The sequence below is a fragment of the Lynx rufus genome, unplaced genomic scaffold, assembly GCF_022079265.1.
Source record: "Lynx rufus isolate CCGP_SWC_20201006 ecotype Redwood Valley unplaced genomic scaffold, mLynRuf1.p SCAF_2, whole genome shotgun sequence".
Lineage (NCBI taxonomy): Eukaryota > Metazoa > Chordata > Mammalia > Carnivora > Felidae > Lynx > Lynx rufus.
This window is the reverse complement of record NW_025814834.1, coordinates 139,251,755-139,275,578: the sequence shown is the minus strand read 5'-3', so window position 1 is coordinate 139,275,578 and position 23,824 is coordinate 139,251,755. Positions and strand designations below refer to the sequence as shown.

Genomic DNA, 23,824 nt, shown 5'->3' with positions numbered 1-23,824 from the left:
AATCTTAACAAGTATATAATTCTGGTACATTTCAAAGTTATTGCCCAAATCTTGGAAACTTATTTTTATGTCTTAAAGGTCTAGATAGTGATAAGTAGTTTTAAAATAAACTAAAATATTGTGATAAAAGTCATCTAGCAATATATCTAGTCCTACAGTTTTATTATCAATCATTGTGCCAGCACTGAGTAGTCTTAATAGATTTCTAAAGTATTTTGGAGAGTAATGTCAGATATGTAGTGAAATCTATCAAGACATTGTTCTTTTCTATTAACCACTGCATTAAGAACAAAAGGAGAGACACAAATCAAGCCTTAACAGATATTACTTGTATTTGCATCCACAAGAGCTACATTTCACTATGGTACAAATTATTGATGTTATTACTGTTCAGTGTACATTTTTCATGTACATCGTATTTCTCCCGGAAATAATTATTATTTTTTTGTACAAACTGTATTCACAAAACACCAGTAATTCTGGCAATAAATAGGAGTAGTATTTGAGAAATTTTATTCAAAGATGATTCAAGTTTGGGACAATAAGGCAAGATTGAGATGTAATTAATCTAAAAGTTAATCTCTAATCCATATTCTATTTATAAATGACCTGCAAAAGGGATTAGCCATAAATATTGTTTATTATTCATTATCATGGTAGTTTATCTTAGTTTTAGATTAGGTACCTGAACTGACAGATTTTATTGACCACTTTGTCAATCTGTATCATAAATGTGCTAGGCTCGTTCCTAAATTTACTTATAGTCTGAGGCTTTCCAAATTAAAATAAAACTTAAAATATAATCTTAAGCTTCATGGCCCCTCATAGCCTGGGCCCCTTTCAAAGCACTGTATCTAAATGTTATAGTAGTGTTTTTTTTGTAATTTTTTATTATAGAAGGAACCCCAAGTTTATCATCTTATGCCCCACAAAACCTGGCCCCTGTATATACAATAATTCTTAACTGGCCAAAAAAATAATAAATAAAATAAAGGCTTTCTAGTAACATGCATAAACAAAAGAAACAACTAAGCTGCATGCATTCATCTTAACAACCTATTTTAATATAGCTGCTTCATACAGAAGCACAGAACCTTCTTCACACAGAACCTCATTTTGTGAGTTGTGAGGTACAGTGACTGAGATAAATGTTGCTAAACTAAGAAAGTCCAATACTCTGAACTTGCAGCCAGAAATCCTCCATTTACAATGGGTTTGTATGGATGACAACATCTGGGGCATGTGAGAGTCTGAGAAATGATGGAAATTAAAGCACTAGCATTGTATTCTAGATCTACCTTTATTAAATGTGAGTTTGGGGAAGTTACTAATTTCATGGAGCCCTGGGTTGCAAAGAATAGACAGGATAACATCCACCTGAAGTGTTATTTTGCAGATTAGTTAAATTCTAAGTGAAGTACATAACACTGTCCAGGGCAACAGAAGTTTGCTTAATGTTAACTATTTTTCAATCACTTTGACTCTTAGTTTCTTTATGACTGAAATGGGGAAAATATTACCTAGTTTACATGTCTCCAGGATGGTTTGTCAACATTTTACAGTGAAATATTACAAAAATGCACTGAAATGCTATGCAAGTATAGTATACTTTTGTAACTCCACATTTCCCCCTGCCTGATCCTTTCCTTTGTACTAAGGTCTAATCACCTCTAAAACCAGAAACTAATGAAGATTGAATTATCAGTCCAAAGACCCTAATGGAAATGCAATATGTCTTATTAAGTTTGCTACAAAATTTTAGTTGTTGGCTTATGTTATTTCCTGAGAAACACTGCAGTTTCTTAGGCCCTGCAGTTCAGAAGTAGCCTATAACAACACTTAATTCTAATCAATGCTCAACCAATGTTTGTTTCATTAACTGAATCCTTACCTAGTGGGAACTTACTACACTGAATTTTTATACAACCCAGTTTGCCTGGGATAATCCTGGTTTGTGCCTGATGCACTGAATTAATTATTAATAATGTCGTTGCTCACTCTTTATAGTATATCAGTCATTTGATTATCTTACTTATAAAACAATCAACATACACAGAGTATATCCAGTCTCACATTTCAGTTTATGTATTTTTTTGGTAATGGTTTTAATTTGAGAATAATACTTACTTTTTTTCTTTGTCTCTACTCTTCTACTTCACAATTGAAATGTACCTCAAAAATATATTATTTGAGAGAACATGCAACACTCTATATTATAAACATGTTTCTATATTTTCCCCTATATGCTTGTAGAAGGCAAAACTTTAAGCTTTTAGTGACCTCCACATTCAAAATGAAGTAATGATGGAAATAAGATTTGTCTTATTAAATCACAATTAACTCAAGTAAGCATTGTTCCTCCTTCATTTCCAATTTTCCAACAAATATACTGTAGTATTCAAGCAAAATATAAATGTTGATGTAATTTACATAATTATAAAATGTCTCTTAATGTAGGCTTATAATACCTGGCTATTGGAATTGCATTATTGTATTTTTATTGTACTTTAGACACTGATCGATTTGATATGAATTGTGTCTAACCAGTAAAATATAGAAATAAAAGTAGTGTATGATGATGGATACAGTATGATGGTAAGACAAGAACTAGGTTATATCAAATGAAAGGTGATATAAAAAACCTACTGGGAAATACAATTTAAAAAAATCTAAAGCGTAGTTTGGTTCTCAGTGAGTCATCTGATTTACTCTGGAATTCCATTTGTGAGTCCCATTCTTAACTAAAAGTATAAAAACAAAATTAAACATGCAATGCCAAGAAGTATATGCCACATAAAACAGTATATTTGATACATATTAAAATGAATAGTCTCATAGAATGTTTATTGTGAAAACCAAACAATGTTTTCAGATAACAATTCCACAATTGTTATATATTCTAACAATTCTAATATATTTCCAAAAATTCATAATTTGCTGGACCAGCAATATTAAGGGCTACATTTGTGTAGAAAAATTTTAAAACCCTCATGAGATTGAAAAGAAAATCCACACCAAACTATTATTTCCATGTTACTTTATTGAGGTAATATTGTTATATCTAATTGAACTAGGAAAAACTGCTTCCTAGGGAGTCAGAATCACCCACAGCCTATTTGTCCCACAGGCACACAAAAGTGTCTGAAGCAAGGTGACTGCAAATGTGGGGATAGCAAGGTATTGAATAATAATGACAAGACAGAACAACAACAAAAAAGCAGGTGGTCTCCTGATTCTACTGCAGGCTATCCTTTGTGTGATTTATTTCTTTTCTATTACATTCTCTAGGTTCCATATGCCCATGTTCAAATAGAAAAGTATAAGGTATGGATTTAACCAATAATGGCAGACTACAAAGTTGATATTTTCAAAATAACTTATAAATTATAGGAAAAACAAATTTGAAAAGTATCATACTATTTTAGTCTGCTTTCCTAACCTTTCCTTAATTTGGTTGAAAAATAGATCCATATTTCTTTAAAGGTCAAAAATCAATCACTGTTTTATCAAACTAAAATAAATAAAAGTACTTACATCATGTTCTACTTCAACTTAAGTACTCATATCAATAGTTTAGTAGTTTTAAAGAATAGCATTTTGCACATTATACTTTTTCTTTTCATTGGCAGTCTATTAATACGTTGTTTGTGTTTTGCTTGTCTTCATAACAACACTGACAGTTGGGTAATTTCAAGTAAACCATCCACTGACTTATGAATACAAAATTTTATAAAGTATCTTGCACTGAGGCCAACTTAAAAAAAAAAAGAGAAAGAGCTTTTCTTCATAGTTCCATTACAAGACTAATTTATGATTTGACAGATATATTTGAAGCCATTTTTTTGTAAAGTATAATTGAAGTATAAAAGATACATTCCTTTTTTAAACTCCACAAATCACTTAAAATGCATTTGATGCCATTCTAATCTATGCTATGTCTTAAAAAAACAAAACAAAACAAAACAAAACACACAAACAAAACCAACCAAACAATTTTACTTTGGGAAGAGGAGGAAGGAACTTCATTAAAAACGAATGAGGGTTGAAAAGGGGGACTTCTGCAAGATGGTGGAATAGGAAGATTCTGAACTCACCCCCTCCCATGGACAGACAAAATCTAAAGTTATATATGAATCATTTCCCTCTGAAAAATATCGAAATACTAGATGATGTTATTCTCCACAAACAAAGGGTAAAAAGACTATATTGAGGCAGGCAGGAGAGCAGATATGGTCTTAACAAAAAACCTACCCCTGTTGCAGCAACATATAAAAGGGAGGCTTCTCACCAGTTCAGTGCTTCCCCTAAATGAGTGAAGGGCTGGTGTCCCACATCAAGCACCTCAACTCCTGGGATCCATACCACTGAGATGAACCCCTAAAACATCTAATTTAGAAAAAGAGAGTGTCTGAAGTCCAAGGGACCCAAAATGATATAAAAAATTGAGATTTCCTCTTTAAAGGAATGCAGTCCCACTCATCCTGAAACCCAATGAAAAAAATAGCAATTTGAACACTTCTCTCAGAGGTGAAGAGATTTATTTACTAATCTAAAAGCAACTGCCAGAGGGGAAGGGGATAGTGGTAACTCTCTCTGGAGATGAAGGCATTGGCAGAGGAGAAAAGAAAAAGGGGAAGAAGATGTAAAGTTCCCTAAAAGATACCTAGGTCCAAGAAGCTGAGAGATTTCCAATTTAGATGAACCCAAGAAGAGCCACACCAAGACACATTATAATTAAAATTATAATTATAATTAAAATATACTTAAAGATTGGGGCGCCTCAGTGGCTCAGTCAGTTAAGTGTCTGACTTTGGCTCAGGTCATGATTGCAGTCAGTGAGTTTAAGCCCTGCGTCAGGCTTGTGCTGACAGCTCAGAGCCTGAAGGCTGCTTCAGATTCTGTGTCTCCCTTTCTCTCTGCCCTCCCTCTCAAAAATAAGTAAACATTAAGAAAATACAAAATATATACTTAAAGATAAATAGAGAATCTTAAAAGTAGCAAGAGAAAAAAGCAAATTGCTACATACAAAGGAAATCCCATGAGAATATCAGGAAATTTCTTAGGAGAAACTGTAAGACAAAAAGAAGCGACATGAAATATTCAAAGTGCTAAGGAGAAAAACTTCCAACTAAGAAAAGCCTACCCAGCAAGGTTATCATTCAGAATTGAGAGAGAGAAAAAGGGCTTTCAATACAAACAAAAGCCAAAAATGTTCAGCATTACTAAACTGGTCTTACAAAAAATATTAAAGGAACTTCTCAAGCTGAAAAGAAATGACACTGATTAATAAAAGGAAAACGTACAAAGGTAAAAATCTTACTGGAAAAGGTAAATATATTAAAGGTAGTGGACTGACCAAAGCTAAAGTACTAAAATTTGAAAAAAATAATAGCTAATACACAAAATAAAAAGATATAAAATGTGACACTAAAAATATAAAGTTTGCTGGGGAGAGTAAAAAAGGTAGAGATTTAGAATGCATTTAAACTTACTTCGCTACAACTTAAAAAAGTGTAATACACATAGGATGATATACGTGAACCTTAAAATAACCACAAATCAAAAACATAGAGTAAATACACCAAAGAAAATGAGGAAGCAATCTAAACATAACATTAAAGGAAGCCAACAAACCACAAAAGAGGAGAGATAGAGTAGACAAGAGACTCAGGGGGGAAAGACTTAAACAACTTGAAAAAAGCAATAAATCAGTAGCAGTAAGTACATACCTATCATAATTACTTTAAATATAAGTAGATTAATTTCTCCAATCAAAAGACATAGAGTGGATGAATGGGTAAAAAATAAGATGCATCTTTATACTGCCTATGAGAGATTCACGTCAGAAGTAAGGACACATGGATTGAAAGTGAAGGTATAAAAAAAGATATTGCATGGGGGGCACCTGGGTGGCTCAGTCTGTTAAGTGTCCAACTCTTGATTTAGGCTCAGGTTATGATCTCTCAGTTGGTGTGTTCAAGCCCCACATCAGGCTCTATGCTCTCAGCACTCTCAGTGCAGAGCCTGCTTGGGATTCTCTCTCTCTCCTCTCTCTCTCTCTCTCCCTCTCTCTCTGTTCCTCCCTGCTTGCATTCTCTCTCTCTCTCAAAAATAAATAAACTTAAAATAAAAATAAAGTTGGCATAGCTACAGTCATATATATATATATATATATATATATATATATATATATATATAAAAAGAAGCATTAGAACAAAGACTGTAATAAAAGACAAAGAGGGGCACTACCCAATAATAAAGGAGTCAAGTCGGCAAAAGGATATAACATTTATAAAGAAGAAATCTACAGCAATAAAATAATAGTAGAGTACATTAACACCCCACTTATATCATTGGATAGATTAATTAAACAAAAAAAACAATAAGGAAATATTGGTCTTAAATGACTATTAGACCAGATGAACTTAATAGATATATACAAAACATTCCATCCAAAAGCAGCAAGATACACATTTTTGTCAAATGTACATGGGATATTCTCCAGGATACATCATGTTAGGCCACAAACAAGTCTCAATAAATTAAAGAAGACTGAAATCTTATCAGGCATTTTTTTGAACCACAAAGCTATGAAACTAGAAATCAATTACAAGAAGAAAATGGAAAAAAATATAAAAGAATGGAAATTAAACAACATGATACTGAAAAACTACTGGGTCATAGAAAAAACAAAGAAGAAATAAAAACAAAATATCTGGAGCAAATGAAGACAGAAATATGACATATCAAAATTTATGAGATGCCTTACAAGTGGTTCTAAGATTGAAGTTCATGGCAATACAGGGCTACCTCAAGAAACAAGAAAAATCCCTAGTAGAAAGCTTAATATCACCCCTAAAGAAATTACAAAAATAAGAACATAAAAAATCACAAGTTATTAGAAGTTCTATAAGAGAATAATAGAGAGCGAAGTGGAAATAAATGAAATAGACTAAAAAAAGGAAATAGAAGAGAGAGACAGCTCAAATAAATGAATCATAAATAAAAGAGAAGTTTCAACTGATTCCATAGAAATAGCAAAAGATCATAAGACTACTATGAACAACTGTATGCCAACAAAATGGACAAGCTAGAAGAAATGGATAAATTAACAGAGACTCATAATTTTCTAACACTGAATCCTGGAAAAATAGAAAATCTGAGCAGACTATCTACTAGTAAGGACACTGAGTCAGTAATCAGAAAACTCCCCATAAACAAAAGTCCAGGATCAGATGGCTTCACTGGTTAATTCTACCAACCACTGAAAGCTTTGATACATATCATTCCCAAACTCTTCCAAAAAAATTGATGAGAAGGAACGTCTTCCAAACTCATTTCAGGAGGTGACTTACCCTGTTACCTGAACCACACAAGGATACACACAAAGAAAACATTACAGGTTGATATCTATGATGAACATAGATGCAAATATCCTTAACAAAATATTGGCAAATTGAATTCAACTATACATTGAAAGGATCATTCATCGTGATCAAACGGCATTTATCCCACAAATGCAAGGATTTTTTCAACATCTACAAATCAATGAAATACACCACATTAACAAACTGAAAAAATAAAAATTATATGATCATCTCAATAAATGCAAAGTATTCCATAAAGTTCTCTAACTTTTTATGATAAAAACTCTAAAAAAATGCATATAGAAGGAATGTATCTCAACATACTACAGGTCTCATTGACAAGCCCACAGCTAACATCATACTGAATGGTGTAAAGTTCAAAGCTTTTGCTCTAAGACCATAACAGACAAGAATGCTCACTCTTCCCACCTTTATCCAACTTAGTATTGGAAATCCTATCCACAGCAATCAGGCAAGAGAACTAAAAAGCATCTAAACTGGAAAGAAAGAAGTACAACTGTTACTATCTGCAGAAGACACAATACTATATAGAAAACCCTAAAGACTCCAACAAAAAACTGTTAGAACTAATAAATGAACTCAGTAAGGTTTCAGAATATAAAATTAATATAGAAAAATACGTTGTTTAGGGGTGCCTGATTGGCTCAGTCAGTTAAGTGTTTGACTTCAGCTCAGGTCATGATCTCACAGTTCGTGTGTTCGAGCCCCATGTTAGGCTCTGTGCTGATAGCTCAGAGCATAGAGCCTCCTCCAGATTCTGTGTTTTCTTCTCTCTCTGCCCCTCCCCTGCTCACACTCTGTCTCTCAAAAATAAACATTAAAAAATTAAAAAAGAAAAATTGTTGTTTATATTCACTAATAACAAATTACCAGAGAAAGAAATGAAGAAAACAATCCCATCCAAATCCCATCAAAAAGAATAAAATACCTAAAACCAAATTTAACAAAGGAGGGGAAACACCTGTACATTGAAAATTATAAGACATTAATGAAACAAACTGAAGAAGACACAAACAGAAAGATATTAATGTTCATGGACTGAAAGAATTAGTATTGTTAAAATGCCTATATTACCCAAAGCAATCTAAAGATTCAATGCAATCTCTATCAAAACTCCAATGGTATTTTTCACAAAACTAGACGAAATAATTCTGAAATTAATACAAAACCACAAAAGACCCCCCAATAGCCAAAACAAGCTTGAGAAGTAAATACAAAGTTGGAGGTATCACACTCTCTGATTTCAAACTATACTACAAAGCTATCGTAATCTAAACAAAATGGACACATATATGGACAAAAACAGACACATATATCAACAGAACAGAATGGAGAGCCCCAAAATAAAACCACAGACAGTCTCTTCAATAAAAGGTGTTGGAAAAACTGGACAGCTACATGCAAAGGAATGAAACTGGACCATTTTCTTACACCATATATAAAAAGTAAACTCAAAATGGATTAAATACTTGAATGTAAGACCAAAAGCATAAAACTGCTACAAGAAAACATAGGTTGCAAACTCATTGACATTGACCTGAATGATTTTATTTTTAGATGTGAATCAAAAGACAAAGGAAACAAAAGCAAAAATAAAATAAATGAATGAGCAAAAGAGACTATGTCAAACTAAAAAGCTTCTGCATAGCAAACAAAAAAAAATATCAACAAAATGAAGACAATCTACTGAGTGGGAGAAGATGTTTGTAAATCATATATCCAATAAGGGATTAATATCCAAAATATATAAAGCATACATATTGAATTATATAACAAAAAAACTCCAAACAATTCAATTAAAAAATAAGCAGGGGTGCCTGGGTGGCTCAGTCAGTTAAGCATCCAACTCTTGGTTTCAGCCTAGATCATGATCTCACAGTTCATAAGTTCAAGCCCCATGTTGGTCTCTGCACTGACAGTGCAGAGCCTGCTTGGGATTATCTCTCTCTCTCTCTGTCTCTCCCCTGCTCGTGCTCGCTCTCTCTCTCTCTCTCTCTCTCTCTCTTAAAATAAATAAACTTTATAAAAAATACAAAAAAATAAGCAGTGGATCCAAATAGACATTTCCCAAAAAAAATGCAGATGGCCAACAGGCATATAAAAAGATGTTCAATATCACTAGTCATCAATGAAATGAAAATCAAACCACAACGAGATACCACCTTACACACGTCAGAAAGGCCATTATCAAAAAGAGAAAAAAATAACAAGTGTTGGCAAGGACGTGTGGAAAAGGTAATCCTTGTGCACTGTTAGTGAGAACATAAATTGGTGCAGCCATTATGAAAAATATTATAGAGGTTCATCAAAAAACTAAAGACAGAGCTACCATATGATCAAACAATTCTACTACTAGGTACTATTTAAAGAAAAATAAAATACTAATTCAAAAATATATGCACCTTATGTGCATTGCATTATTACTCATAACGGCCAAGATATGGAAACAGCCTACATGTCCATCAACAAATCAGTGGATAAAGAAACTGTAATATGTATATACAATGGAATATTACTGGCATATAAAAGAATGAAATCTTGTCATTTGCTATAAGATGGATGGATATTGAGAGTATTATGCCAAGTTAAATAAGTCAGATGGAGAAAGACATATACCACATGATTTCACTAACACATGGAATCTAAAACAAAACAAACAGAACAAAACCTAGACTTACAGATACAGAAAAGAGATTGGTGGTTACCAGAGCAAACTGGTGCTGAGAGCAAGAAATAGGTGAAGGGGATCAAGAAGTACAAACTTCCAGTTATAAAATAAGTAAGTCATGGGAAGTGATGTATAGTATGGGGAATATAGTCAATAACATTGCATTAACTTTGTATGGTGACAGATGGTACTAGATTTACTGCAATTATCATTTCACAATGTATACAAATGTTGAATCACTATGTTGTACACCTGAAACTGTTATAATAATGCATGTCAATTATACCTCAATGGAAAAAAACAAGTGAGAGTTCTCAGAGGAATGCTGTCTCTCTATCATCCAGGTCACCAACAAAGTAACCATATTATTTTAACACATTTTGTTTTGAAATGCAGTTTAGTTCATGTACACACTGTGTGACTTTTCACTTATGACATCCTTGCAAGCTTGTCCTGCTATAATGAAGAAACAATGAGTCCTCAAAGAAAGATGTAGATGAATTCAAGTTAATCTTCTCCATCAACTAAGGATTTTCTTCCGTTGTAAAGATCATACCACACAATGGTAAGATAAGCCTAATACAATTTTGAATTTGGTAAGAAAAGAAATTAAGTCCAATAATTTATTGCAACAACTCACAACAAACTGTTTCTATTTTCTCATTCCCAAGAGCCCTTGATTAGAATTGACTTGTCAGAAAGCAGAGAAGGAGTAACCTTGATTTATTACTAAAAGCAAAGTGAGACTTAAGCTGGAAAGATATTATGTGAAGGGTCCAAAAAGGAGAGAATATGTTGTGTTGAAATTGACAAAACCAGATAGGAAAGTCATTAACTAACAATCTAGTGTTGAAGGCATTTAATTTGGCATTCTAGCTAATGGACCACAAGGATTATACTATCTTACTGTAACCTTGATGTAAGTTGGTCATTTAAATGATACATGGAAAATGATCTGGTAGCTGACTCCAAACGGAAGACACCAGAAAGCATAAGGTATCCCAGATAATCAGTTGTTTTCAAAGGATTCATAAAAGGGAAAGCTAGGACTCAAACTTGTGTGATGGTGAAAAATACTTTCATTTTATTTCCTTATAAATTAGTATCCAAATAACACACCTGCTTCTATTCTAAAAGTCTATAAAATTTAATTTTAAAGAATATTATTCAGTGTCAGGGTTTTTGAAAATTCCCCAACCTCTATTACTAAAAAAAATCACAAAATAATACTGACATATTATTTCAAGCTATAAGGATTCAAGAGAGTTTCAGGAAAAAGAGTCAGGCAAAATAGCCTTTTTATAATGGGGTGTCCCTGCCACATTACAAAGTAAAGTTAATGAATAAATTTTACTTTCAGATTCTCTTATTTATATAACTTTCAGTCAGAGTATTTTAATAAACTTCTGGGATTATAATTAATTTGACATATGGTTTTACGAAGTTTAATTTATGTAGTCATTGTTGAATAACAATATTATTTATGGTATAAAACACACTTTAGCTGTGTATCACATTAAAAATGTTGCATTCTTATACACTAATAATGAAGCAACAGAAAGACAAATAAAGAAACTGATCCCCTTCACAATTGCACCAAGAAGCATAAAATACCTAGGAATAAATCTAACCAAAGATGTAACAGATCTGTAGGCTGAAAACTACAGAAAGCTTATGATGAAAATTGAAGAAGATATAAAGAAATGGAAAAACATTCTGTGTTCATGGATTGGAAGAATAAATATTGTTAAACTGTCAATACTACCCAAAGCTACCTACACATTCAATGCAATCTCAATCAAAATTGCACCAGCATTCTTCTCGAAGCTAGAACAAGCAATCCTAAAATTTGTATGGAACCAAAAAAGACCCCAAATAGCCAAAGTAATTTCGAAGAAGAAGACCAAAGCAGGAGGCATCACAATCTCAGACTGTAGCCTCTACTACAAAGCTGTAATCATCAACACAGTATGGTATTGGCACAAAAACAGACACATAGACCAATGGAATAGAATAGAAACCCCAGAACTAGACCCACAAACGTATGGCCAACTCATCTTTGACAAAGCAGGAAAGAATATCCAATGGAAAAAAGACAGTCTCTTTAACAAATGGTGCTGGGAGAACTGGACAGCAACATGCAGAAGGGTGACACTAGACCACTTTCTTACACCATTCACAAAAACAAACTCCAAATGGATAAAGGACCTGAATGTGAGACAGGAAACCATCAAAACCCTAGAGGAGAAAGTAGGGAAAAATCTCTCTGACCTCAGCCGCAGCAATTTCTTACTTGACACATCCCGAAGGCAAGGAAATTAAAAGCAAAAATGAACTGTTGGGACCTCATGAAGATAAAAACCTTCTGCACTGCAAAGGAAACAATCAACAAAACTACAAGGCAACCAACGGAATGGGAAAAGATATTTGCAAATGACATATCGGACAAAGGGCTAGTATCCAAAATCTATAAAGAACTCACCAAACTCCACACTGGAAAAACAAATAACCCAGTGAAGAAATGGGCAGAAAACATGAATAGACACTTCTCTAAAGAAGACATCCGGATGGCCAACAGGCACACGAAAAGATGCTCAACGTCACTCCTCATCAGGGAAATACAAATCAAAACCACACTCAGATATCACTTCACGCCAGAGTGGCCAAAATGAACAAATCAGAAGACTATAGATGCTGGAGAGGATGTGGAGAAACGGGAACCCTCTTGCACTGTGGTGGGAATGCAAACTGGTGCAGCCACTCTGGAAAACAGTGTGGAGGTTCCTCAGAAAATTAGAAATAGACCTACCCTATGACCCAGCAATAGCACTGCTAGGAATTGACCAAAGGGATACAGGAGTACTGATGCATAGGGGCACTTGTACCCCAATGTTTATAGCAGCACTCTCAACAATAGCCAAATTATGGAAAGAGCCTAAATGTCCATCAACTGATGAATGGATAAAGAAATTATGGTTTATATATACAATGGAGTACTATGTGGCAATGAGAAAGAATGAAATATGGCCTTTTGTAGTAATGTGGATGGAACTGGAGAGTGTTACGCTAAGTGAAATAAGTCATACAGAGAAAGACAGATACCATATGGTTTCACTCTTATGTGGATCCTGAGAAACTTAACAGAAGACCATGGGGGAGGGGAAGGAACAAAAAATGTTAGAGAGGGAGGGAGCCAAACTATAAGAGACTCTTGAACACTGAGAACAAACTGAGGGTTGATGGGGAGTGGGAGGGAGGGGTGGGTGGGTGATGGGTAGTGAGGAGAGCACCTTTTGGGATGAGCACTGGGTGTTGTATGGAAATCAATTTGACAATAAATTTCATATTAAAACAAATATTGGATATCAATAAAGCACCAAGGATTAAAGTTATTTTAAGATTTCTGTGCTTTAGGGGTGGGTGAAAAGAAAAACAATATGTACAGCATACATACCTCAGTGGCAAACTGCTGCAATCCACCAATATTAATTGGTCCCTCTTCAGTGGCATATAAATTGCATCCACCCACACAAAGATCAGAGGTTGGACATACCATTCCACAGGTCAGACCAAGTGGGTTGTCAGAAAAAATCATCTTAGCAGCTCCATAATAGTTCTACAAAAATAAAATAAAATAAAATTTAATTTAATTATTTAACAGTGCACATTAAACACCTTGGAAATATGACCTAATTTTTATTAGGTAATTGAAGTGAAGATTAAGACATATATAAGATACAGAGGTTCCAATACTCTATACCATGAAGAAATATCAGGTAATCACTAGTAGAGTACCTAACATATGGGAGCATTCAATATATGGTGTATTAATAAATGCAAAATTAATCAATTTTTGAAAACTGAAATTTAAATTATAAATGTTCTGTAGGGATACCTAAGGTGGTTCAGTCAGTTAAGCACTGGACTCTTGATTTTGGTTCAGGTCATGATCTCACAACTCATGAGGTCGCACCCTGTGGGGCATGTGGGGAGCTCTAATATTTCAGAGTCTGCTTGCAATTCTCTTCCCATCTCTCTGCCACCCCCTATCTGTCTCTTCCCTCACTCCTCAAAATATATAAATAACCATTTTTTTAAAATAAATAAATGTTCTGTAAATAGTTTTCTTTCACAAGGCACCTAGTCCTACTCTGACAAGAATTATTCTTTTCATGTTTAACAAAGGTAAGTTTGGTAGAATGTTTGAACAAACTTAAAGCCTAAATCTTAAAACTTTAAAAAACAAAGAAACAAAAAGCTTATCCTCAGTTTAACTAAATTAAAAGCATCTAAGCCCTCTTTCACTCTTTCATCTGGCTTGCCCAGAGAGACTCTGTGTTATGACTCTCTATATTGATTATCATCCTTTAATTACATACTATTAACCAAAGATGCAGATAAAACTCATTATACAGGCACTCCTGGACCAGACCTTGACATGGCCATCTCTTATTACTCCCTTCCACACATTTGACTATTATAGAATAACTTAGAACCCTATTCATTTTATCAAGAGTTTTTAGAACACAACTTTTCATAAATTGTATAACTATATCATTATTTACTAAGAATGAATAATTGAATATTTTGGAAGTATTTTTTTCTCTAATCAAAAGTAAGAATTGGACCTGACCGGTATTCCTCAAAATTGTCAAGTACATCAAAAATAAGGATAATTTGGGGGCACCAGGGTGGCTCAGTCGGTTGAGCTTCTGACTTTGGCTCAGGTCATTATCTCAAGGTGAGTTCGAGCCCCACATCGGGCTCTGTGCTGACAGCTCAGAGCCTGGAGCCTGCTTCAGACTCTGTCTCCCTCTCTCTCTGTCCCTCCCCCCGTTCATGCTCTGTCTCTGTCTCTAAAATAAATAAACATTAAAAAATTTAAAAAAAATAAGGATAATTTTAAGAAAATATAAAACTCAAGATAACCCTAAGGAAACATGACAACTAATTGTCGTATGTATGTATTCTGGACAGGGCCCTGGATCCCTCCCAAAAAGGCACTAGGTAAAAACTAAGGAAATCCAAAAAAAGCATAGACTTTAGATAGCAATAACATATAAATAATGTTTCATTAATTGTAAGAAATGTGCTATCCTAATATCAGATATTAATAATCGAGAAAATAATAGGCAGGTCCATATGGGAATTCTCTGTACTATCTATCTTCACAACTTTTCTGTAAATATAAAACTTCTGTAAAAATATGGTTTAAAAGAAGATATGGTATAATGCATTTAACTACATGGAGCTAATGTGTTTATTTCTCCTTTTGCTTTATTCAAAATATTTTTGAAAGTCTTTGAAAACACACACATCGCTTCCATGTCCAACCTTAGTCATAATATAAATTCCTAGAGGCTATAAAATACTGATGATAATAAACAACAAGAATAACCTTAACTATTTCTTGACTCCTCAGTACATTACCAGCAAGTTGCCAGGCCTTTATTTAATCTTTATCATCAATCATCTTATATAAGGTGTCCAACACTCAATCAAAAATTTCTAAGCATGAGATGAGACAGGATTAAATACCTGATAATCAGTGTAAAAATAAATCAATCAAGCAGACCCACACATCTGATACAGAAACTGGAGTTTGAAGAAAAAGACTTTAAAATAATCTTGATGAAAAATTCAGACAAAGAATAGACAAACAAAATAGAAGAAACAAGTAAAAATATAACCAGAATACTGTGATCTATTTAAAAAGAATCAAACTGACATTCCATAACTAAATAAAACATTTAAAAATAGGTCTTAATGCATGGTTTTAATAGTGTTCATGGCAGTTTAACAGTATTTGTCTTATTCAATGTGTCTCCTTAGCAACCAACAGCAATGTCTAACACATAAGAAGTGTTCTTCAATACACTTTTTCTGAATACATAATAAGAATGTGTAATAAAATTCAAATTATAAATAAGGAAACTGAGGTAGGAAGGGTAAATAATATGCCAAAGGATCACAGATCATATAAATTGACAGAGGCAGGATTCAAAGTCATATATATGGCCACATATTCCTAAGGACCAAGACATACTCTAATACTAAAGAATACTGGTGATTACCTAATAGATTATAAAATTTAGTTGCAGTATTATTTTTCAGATATAGTATGCATCTTTATGTAAAACACAAAAAGCTGTTTTCAGTATAAATTGAAGGGCATGTAGCTAGCTCACTAATTATGCTTTATAATTTATTAGATGACTTTTAAAAATATTTCCCTTAGTTTTTATGTTTCCATCAATTCAATGAAAAGTTGTTATAAGGTGAGAGTCTTTTTGTCTTAACTCAAGAGATTAATCTGTTTCTTCCACCAATTTGGTCGTATTTAACACTGTCTTTGTGAAAGCCTTTGCTGGTGTCACTGATAGAGGCTAATAGTAAAACACTATCCCAACAAAGTATAATTTTCAAAAGTTAACACAGGATACCCTTACACATTCAGAAGGTACATGTCTCAAAAATTTTACTTCACTCAATAAATAAGGAATCATTAAGATGGTAAAGGTGATTCAAAGAGCATTTGAGGCTGACAGGGCTTAAATCCTAAACTCACAAAATATTTAACAATTCATACCAATTCTTCACAAATGGTTCCGAAATATATACATGGAATATATCTCAGGAACGCAGGGTTGGTTTATCACTTCCCAAATCGATTAATATAATACACTGCATCAATAGAATAAAGGACAAAAATCACACAATCATCTCCAAAAATGCAGAAAAAGCATTTGACAAAATCCAATATTCCTCATGATAAAAACTCACAACAGACCTTAAAGAGAAAGCCACTAATTCACTTTAGAGGTGAATAAAGGATATCTATTTAAACACCATAGCTAACATCTCTCTTTATGCTGAAAACTGAAAGCTTTCTTCTTAGGATTAGGAACAATACAAGGATGTGCTTCTATCCAGCACAGTAACAGAGGTTTTATCAAACAATTTGGCAAGTAAAGGAAGTAAAAGCTATTCAGATTGGAAAGTAAGAAGTAAAACTATTTCTACTTGTAGATGAAGTGATCACGTAAATAAAAAATCCTAAATTCCACTAAAGAATTATTAGCAATGTGATGCTTAATTTTGTGTCAATCTGACTTTGTTATGGGATGCCCACATTAAACATTAATTTGGGGTGAAGGCATTCCATATGAGATTAGGATTTCCATATAAACACTGTGAAGGCATTTCCATATGAGGTTAGGATTTATATTGGTAAACTCTGTAAACTGCTCTCCCTAATTGTCACTCAACTGAGTGGACATGAACAAACCCATTGAAGACCTGAATAGCACAAACAAGGTGAGAGCAAGAATATGTATATGTTCATTCTGTTTCCAAGGAGAACCCTGACCAATACAGCACTAATAGTGACTATAACCAGTTTATAGGGCATAAGATCAATACACAACAATCAACTGTATTTCTACACACAACGTATAAAACAATAAAAACGAAATCAAGAAAATAATTCTATTTAATAAGAGAATCAAAATACAAATTAGACTTTATTTGCCAAAAATGTGTGAAACATATGTTCTGAAAATAGAACAATGATGAAAGAAACTAAAGAAAACCTAAATAAATTGAAAGACAGCCCATGACCCACGATTATGAGTTAGAAGACTTATTACTAGGATAACGATACTCTTCAAATTGACCTACAGCTTAGAGCAATCTTGTCAAAATCCTAGCAGATTTCTTTGCAAAAATTGGCATATTGACCTCAAATTTGTATGAAAATCCAAGGGAACCAGAATAGGCAAAACAGCCCTGAAAAATAAGAACACACATGGAAGGAATGCATTTCCTGATTTTCAAAATTTATTATGAAGCTATGGTAAAGAAGATATTGTGGCATTGGCATAATAATACACATACAAACCAATAGAACAGAATTGACAGTCTAGATAGAGCCTTAATATTTATGTACAGCTGATTTTTTTGATAAGGGTTCCAAGACAATTCCATAGAGAAAGAATATTCTCCTCAAAAAATGATGTGATAACTGAATATCAATATGCAAAAGGATGAAGTTGATCTCTAGTCCACCATACATAAAAATTAACTAACAATAGATTATAGATCTAGATGTTAGAGATGAATCTATAAAACTCTTAGAAGACAATATAGGAATAAATCTTTAAGACTTTGGATTAGGCCATTGTTTTTAGATATGACAACAAAAGCACAAGCAACAAAAGAAAAACAGATAAACTGAATTTCATCAGAATTTACAACTTCTATACTACCAAGAACGCCATCAAGAAAGTTAAAAGGCAACCCACAGAAGAGGAAAAAATCATATATGATAAGAAATTTTCATCTAGAATATATAAAGAACATTTATAACTCACTAATAAAAAGATATTCAATTAAAAAATGAACAAGGGTTTAAAAAAGAACAATGGTTTAGTATAAACAATTCTCCAAAAATATACAAATGTCCAATAAGCACAAGTGTTGCTAAACATCACTGGCTTTAAGAGAAATGCTTGTCAAAATAATGAGATACCACTTAGTACCTACTTGGATGGCTACAGTCAAAAAGACATACAATAAAAAATGTTGACATGGATGTGGAGAAATTGCAACAATCATACAATGTTGTCAGGATTGAAAAATGGTGTCTCTGCTTTGAAAAATAGTTTGGCAGTTCCTCGCAAGATTAAAAATAGAGTTACCATATGATTCAGCAATTCCATTCTTTGGTGTACACTCAAGAAAATTTATAACATCTGTCCATATAAAATTTCATACATTAATGTTCAAAGTAGTGTTATTCCTAATACCTAAAATATGGAAGCAACCTAAATTCCCATGACTGATGAAGGGCTAAAAAATGTGATATATCCATATAATTGGATATTATTTAGAAATAAAAAGAAATGAAGTAATGATATATTCTAAAATATAGCTGAACCTTGAAAACATTATGCTAAGTTAAAGATGCCATTCACAAAAGATCACAAATTATGTTTTCATTTATTGGAAATGTCCAGAATAGGCAAAACTAAAGAAACAGTAGGCAGACTGGTAGTTGCCTAGGGCTAGGGATCTGAGAAAAAATGTAAAATATCTACTGGGATATTTGGGATTATAAAAATATGCTCAATTTGACTGGGATTACAGTTACATTTCTGAACATATACTCACTATCATTGAATAATAGTACACTTTACATTGGCAAATTGTATGAGATATGAATTTATCTCAATAAAGTGTTACATTTTTAAAAGTACACTTACATGACTGGAAATTATATAGGGGATTTAATAAAGAAATAAATCTGATTTATAATTTTAAATTATAAGTAAATAATTTAAATTACAATTAAAAATCATAAATAAAATTGCTACATTAGATACAAAACCGGGCAGTATCCTGGAGAGCAATAAAACATAACTCTTGGAATTATCTTTTATACTGAACAGAAAAAATTTGCATTTCTACTCCACACAAATCTAAAAGTTAAGATGTTTGAACTTTTATTTAAACTTTATTTTTTAAGCAATCTCTACATCCAATGGAGGGTTCAAACTCATGACCCTGAGATCAAGAGTCACACACTGCTCTGACTGACCCAGCCAGGCACCCCTTAGATTTTTTATTATTCTTAATTTTAATTCCAGTATAGTTAACAGTGTTATGTTAGTTTCAGGCATACAATTTAGTGATTCAACAATTTAAGACATTACTCAATGCTCATCAAGATAAGTGTACTCTTAATCACCTTCACCTATTTCACCAATGCTCCCCCCCACCTCCCCTCTGATAGACATCTGTTTATTCTCTATAGTTAGACTCTATTTTTTGTTTTTTCTGTTTTTTTTTCTTTGTTCACTTGTTTACTTTCTTAAATTACACATACAAGTGTAATCATATAGCATTTGTCTTTCTCTAACTGGCTTAATTCACTTAGCATTATACTCTCTAGATCCATCCATTGCAAATGGCAAGATTTCACTATTTTTTTATGGTTGAATAATATTCCATTGTGTGTGTGTGTGTGTGTGTGTGTGTGTGTACATACCAAATGTTCATCTGTCGATGGACAATTGGGCTGTTTATAAAGCTGCAATAGGGGTGCCTGGGTGGTTCAGTCGGTTAAGCATCTGACTTTGGCTCAGGTCATGATCACAGTTCATGGGTTCGAGCCCCACGTCAGGCTCTGTGCTGACAGCTCAGAGCCTAGAGCCTGCTTGGGATTCTGTGTCTCCCTCTCTCTCTGCTCCTCTCCCACTCATGCTCTCTCTCTCAAAAATAAATAAACATTAAAAAAATTTTTAAAGCTGCAATAAATATAGGGGTACATATATCCCTTCAAATTAGTGTTTCAGTGTTCTTTGGATAAATACCCAGAAGTGTGATTACTGGATCAAATGATAGTTCTTTTTTTTTAACAGTGTAAGATGATTCCCCTTTTCCCACATCCTTGCCAATACCTGTTGTTTCTTGTGTTGTTAATTTTAGCCATTCTGACAGGTGTGAGGGGGCATCTCACTGTAGTTTTGATTTGTATTTTCCTGATGATGAGTGATGCTGAGAATCTTTTCATGTGTCTGTTAGCCATCTGTATGTCTTCTTTGGAAAAATATCTACTCATGTCTTCTGCCCATTTTTTTAATTTATTAATTTTTGGGGTGTTGAGTTTGATAAGCTCTTTAATGGCTGACTGTCTAAAAAATCCCATTGCATAATTAGAAGTGTCCTAGTAATATAAAAACACTATCATGAGAAAAAAATGTCAATTGTAGATTACTTTTAAGGATATTGGAGGGGAGGACACAGAAAGAACAGAACCTAATTAAATGACTAAGGATCCTCCACAATAATACTGATTATCTTATGATCCTCAAATTGAATTTTAAGACTGCATGTAAAACAATGATCCAAGAAGAAAAAAAAGATATGTTTGAAAAAATACAACAAATAAAACACTTAAAATTACACTTATGGCTCATGATTTACTATAGTTGTCAAAGCACGAGGCTTGATCTATCACAGCATATCACTGACAATAAAACTGTCTAGTATTTCTTCAACCATCTCATGATTCCAAGTACAGTTCTTATATCAAAATAAAACTGTAGGAGATTATGACATTTAAAAAATATTAAGAATCATTGAATATTTCTTAAATAATAGGCACAATGGGATTTGAAAAAAGAAAAGGGAAACAAAGAAAAGGGAAGCATATGCTCCATGACATCGAGATGTTTTGGTAGCAGAGTGAAAAGTCACTTCAGGATGAGGTTTAGAATCTGCTTTAAGTGGGTGGCAATCAAAGTGATTCTGAAGTGACAGGACTAAGAGATGAGAGGGAGTGGCATACAAGTTATGCTGGACTGACATGAGTGAATAATTTTAAAAGTTCAGAATATGTCTTGGCATAATGACTTGGACAATTGGCTAGAGTTGTTCATTGACTCATGTGAAATTATTAGAAGATATATTTTGGATGTATTTGGACCAAATTGTGGAAGATTTTGATGTCCAATCTAAGGGTTTAGTATTTCATTGAGGCTTTTTAATAGAAGGGGGCTGGCATTAAAAGAATAATTGGGAAGATATTGTATAGATGCTGTGAAAACTCTCAGAAAGGCAGTGGAAAAATAGAGAAAGTGAAGAAGAAAACATAACACCTAAACAAACAAAAAAACAAACAAAAAAACCCAAATGCACTGGCATGTATCACCGAATACACAAACATGGTTTTGAAAACAGGCTGAGCCAACATCAAGCAATGATTCAAAAGTCACCTTTGCACTCTACCTCTTACAAATAACTTTGAAGAAATGGTAGAGAACTCTGCAGTGTAGGAAGCTGGGTACTCTGAGTCAAAGACATTCAGAAACCTGTTAGAAAGGGAACACCTCCTCAATTCTTCCCATCAAGAACACAAGATCAATAACAATTTTTTTCTCTCATAGTAAGTGGGAAGATTTCTTCAGTTCTCTTTCTAAACAAGAGGTTTGACTCCTATTCTGTGAGCTCTTAAACCTTTCTAAAAGCAAAGGCTGTAAGATTTAAATTTAGAAGGGTACTTTAAAGATACCCCAGCAGTCTCCTTCTAGAAAATACACAATCACTTCAACTGTTTTCTTCATGTTGTTCGATCATTCACAAGCATTTTAGTCTTCAATTGTGTGAAGAAAAATGTACGGGGTTATGTTAGGAGGTATAAAAACTAAATATCTGATCTTTTGTGCACAGATCTGTTTTATGTATAAAGCATGAGGACTTTTACTCCTTGTTTAAGCAAAAGTCTAAAACACAAATGATGTTTGACATGTTTGTTGCTTTTATATCAACACAAAAGTATAGGCATTAAATGTTCTCTAGTCCATTAACTTACACATATTTTTCAGGTGTTGAATTTTCTATTACTCATTGGAGTTTTTAAAGCTTGTTCAAAGATACAACATGTGCCATTTTCATGTGAGTTAATTTTAAGACAAGTTAAGTTTTATTCTTTGCTTTTTATTTTAAAGTTATAGCTTGAAATTGCATTAGCATCATCTTTCTACAATTTAGTGGTTTAAAGTCATTATCAAGAAACATGAGAAACTCACAAGCCAGCTATCGTCTCATATGTTATAACAAATTTAACCAATAGTCCTATCATATTTGGGCCTTTATATCATCACAACATTATCAAAACAGCTGGTGGATTTATTTTAAAGTGTTCTTGCTTTTTCCAATGAGAATTTTCACAGATGGAAGCACCCTTCCAAGATAAACTCCAATCTGTTGTATTTAAAAACTACTTGGGAACTTCAATAAGTTTGCATGTGTGAGAAGGGTGAATTAACATTACTTATACTTCTAGATTGAGCTGTCTAATAGCAAGTGTGCTAATGTACATTAATTTAATACAAAATGTCCCTAATAGCACATACAGAAAGTACAGGCACAGGGAACACTGTCAAGTTGTCACCATCTCTCAGTAAACAACCCATGGGTATTCACACATTTGGCAAAGGAGAGTGGGAACCTGTCATTAGCAGAACACACAAAAACTCCTGCCCTCACAGTATTCACCCTCTTCTGGAGACAAATAGGTTTGTGGACAGAATAGGTTTGGTGGTTTTACTCTGAAAACCTTCTCTTCATATCTCAGGCATACTAAATTTTAGGAAAGTTTTTCACAATATGATTAGACTTTAGAAATGTGAATTAACTTTAGTCCTATGCAAACTGAATGTGTAAGGAAAGAATTAGTCTTGTAGAAAAGAAAATTTTTTATCTGACCTTGAGATGCTAAACTAGGAAATACATGTGAATGTGCACACAGGTGCACATGCAGGCTTTGAAGCCATGCACTTCTGGATTTAAATCCTGCTTATATCCTACTGGGGTGGGTGGGGGGGAATGTAGCATCTCTTAACCTCAGTTTCATCACTTGAAAAATGCAGATCAAAATTCCTTCTTAATTAATCATGTATACACTTTTTTTTTTAATTCGACACATCACATGCCCAGTGCATTATGTAACATAGATCTAGCAAAAAGGTTTCCTTAAAAAGTTAATCCTAAGGGTTTAAGATTTTAAAGTTTATTAAAGAAAATTCATGTTAGGAAGTAGAAGAAGAAAGACAACAGGAAAGAAGTAAAAACTATACAAAGAAAAACTATAATCAACATATTAAGCCATAAAAAGAAATGGTATGGACACATGTAGACAGAGGGAGGATTCTTTATATACCTTATAGAAATTGTAAAAATATCACCTCTACTTCTCTTTTCTGGA

At 33.3% G+C, this 23,824-nt stretch overlaps 1 protein-coding gene across 1 annotated transcript in view; it reads right to left on the bottom strand.

Annotated features, from left to right (window-relative positions):
* DPYD (dihydropyrimidine dehydrogenase) overlaps positions 1-23,824 on the bottom strand; it is an 862,187-nt gene that overhangs the window by 625,664 nt on the left and 212,699 nt on the right. Inside the window, exon 5 of the mRNA XM_047084253.1 lies at positions 13,511-13,672. Within this exon, the coding sequence (XP_046940209.1) occupies positions 13,511-13,672 (162 nt within the window). The remainder of the gene's footprint in view (positions 1-13,510; positions 13,673-23,824) is intronic.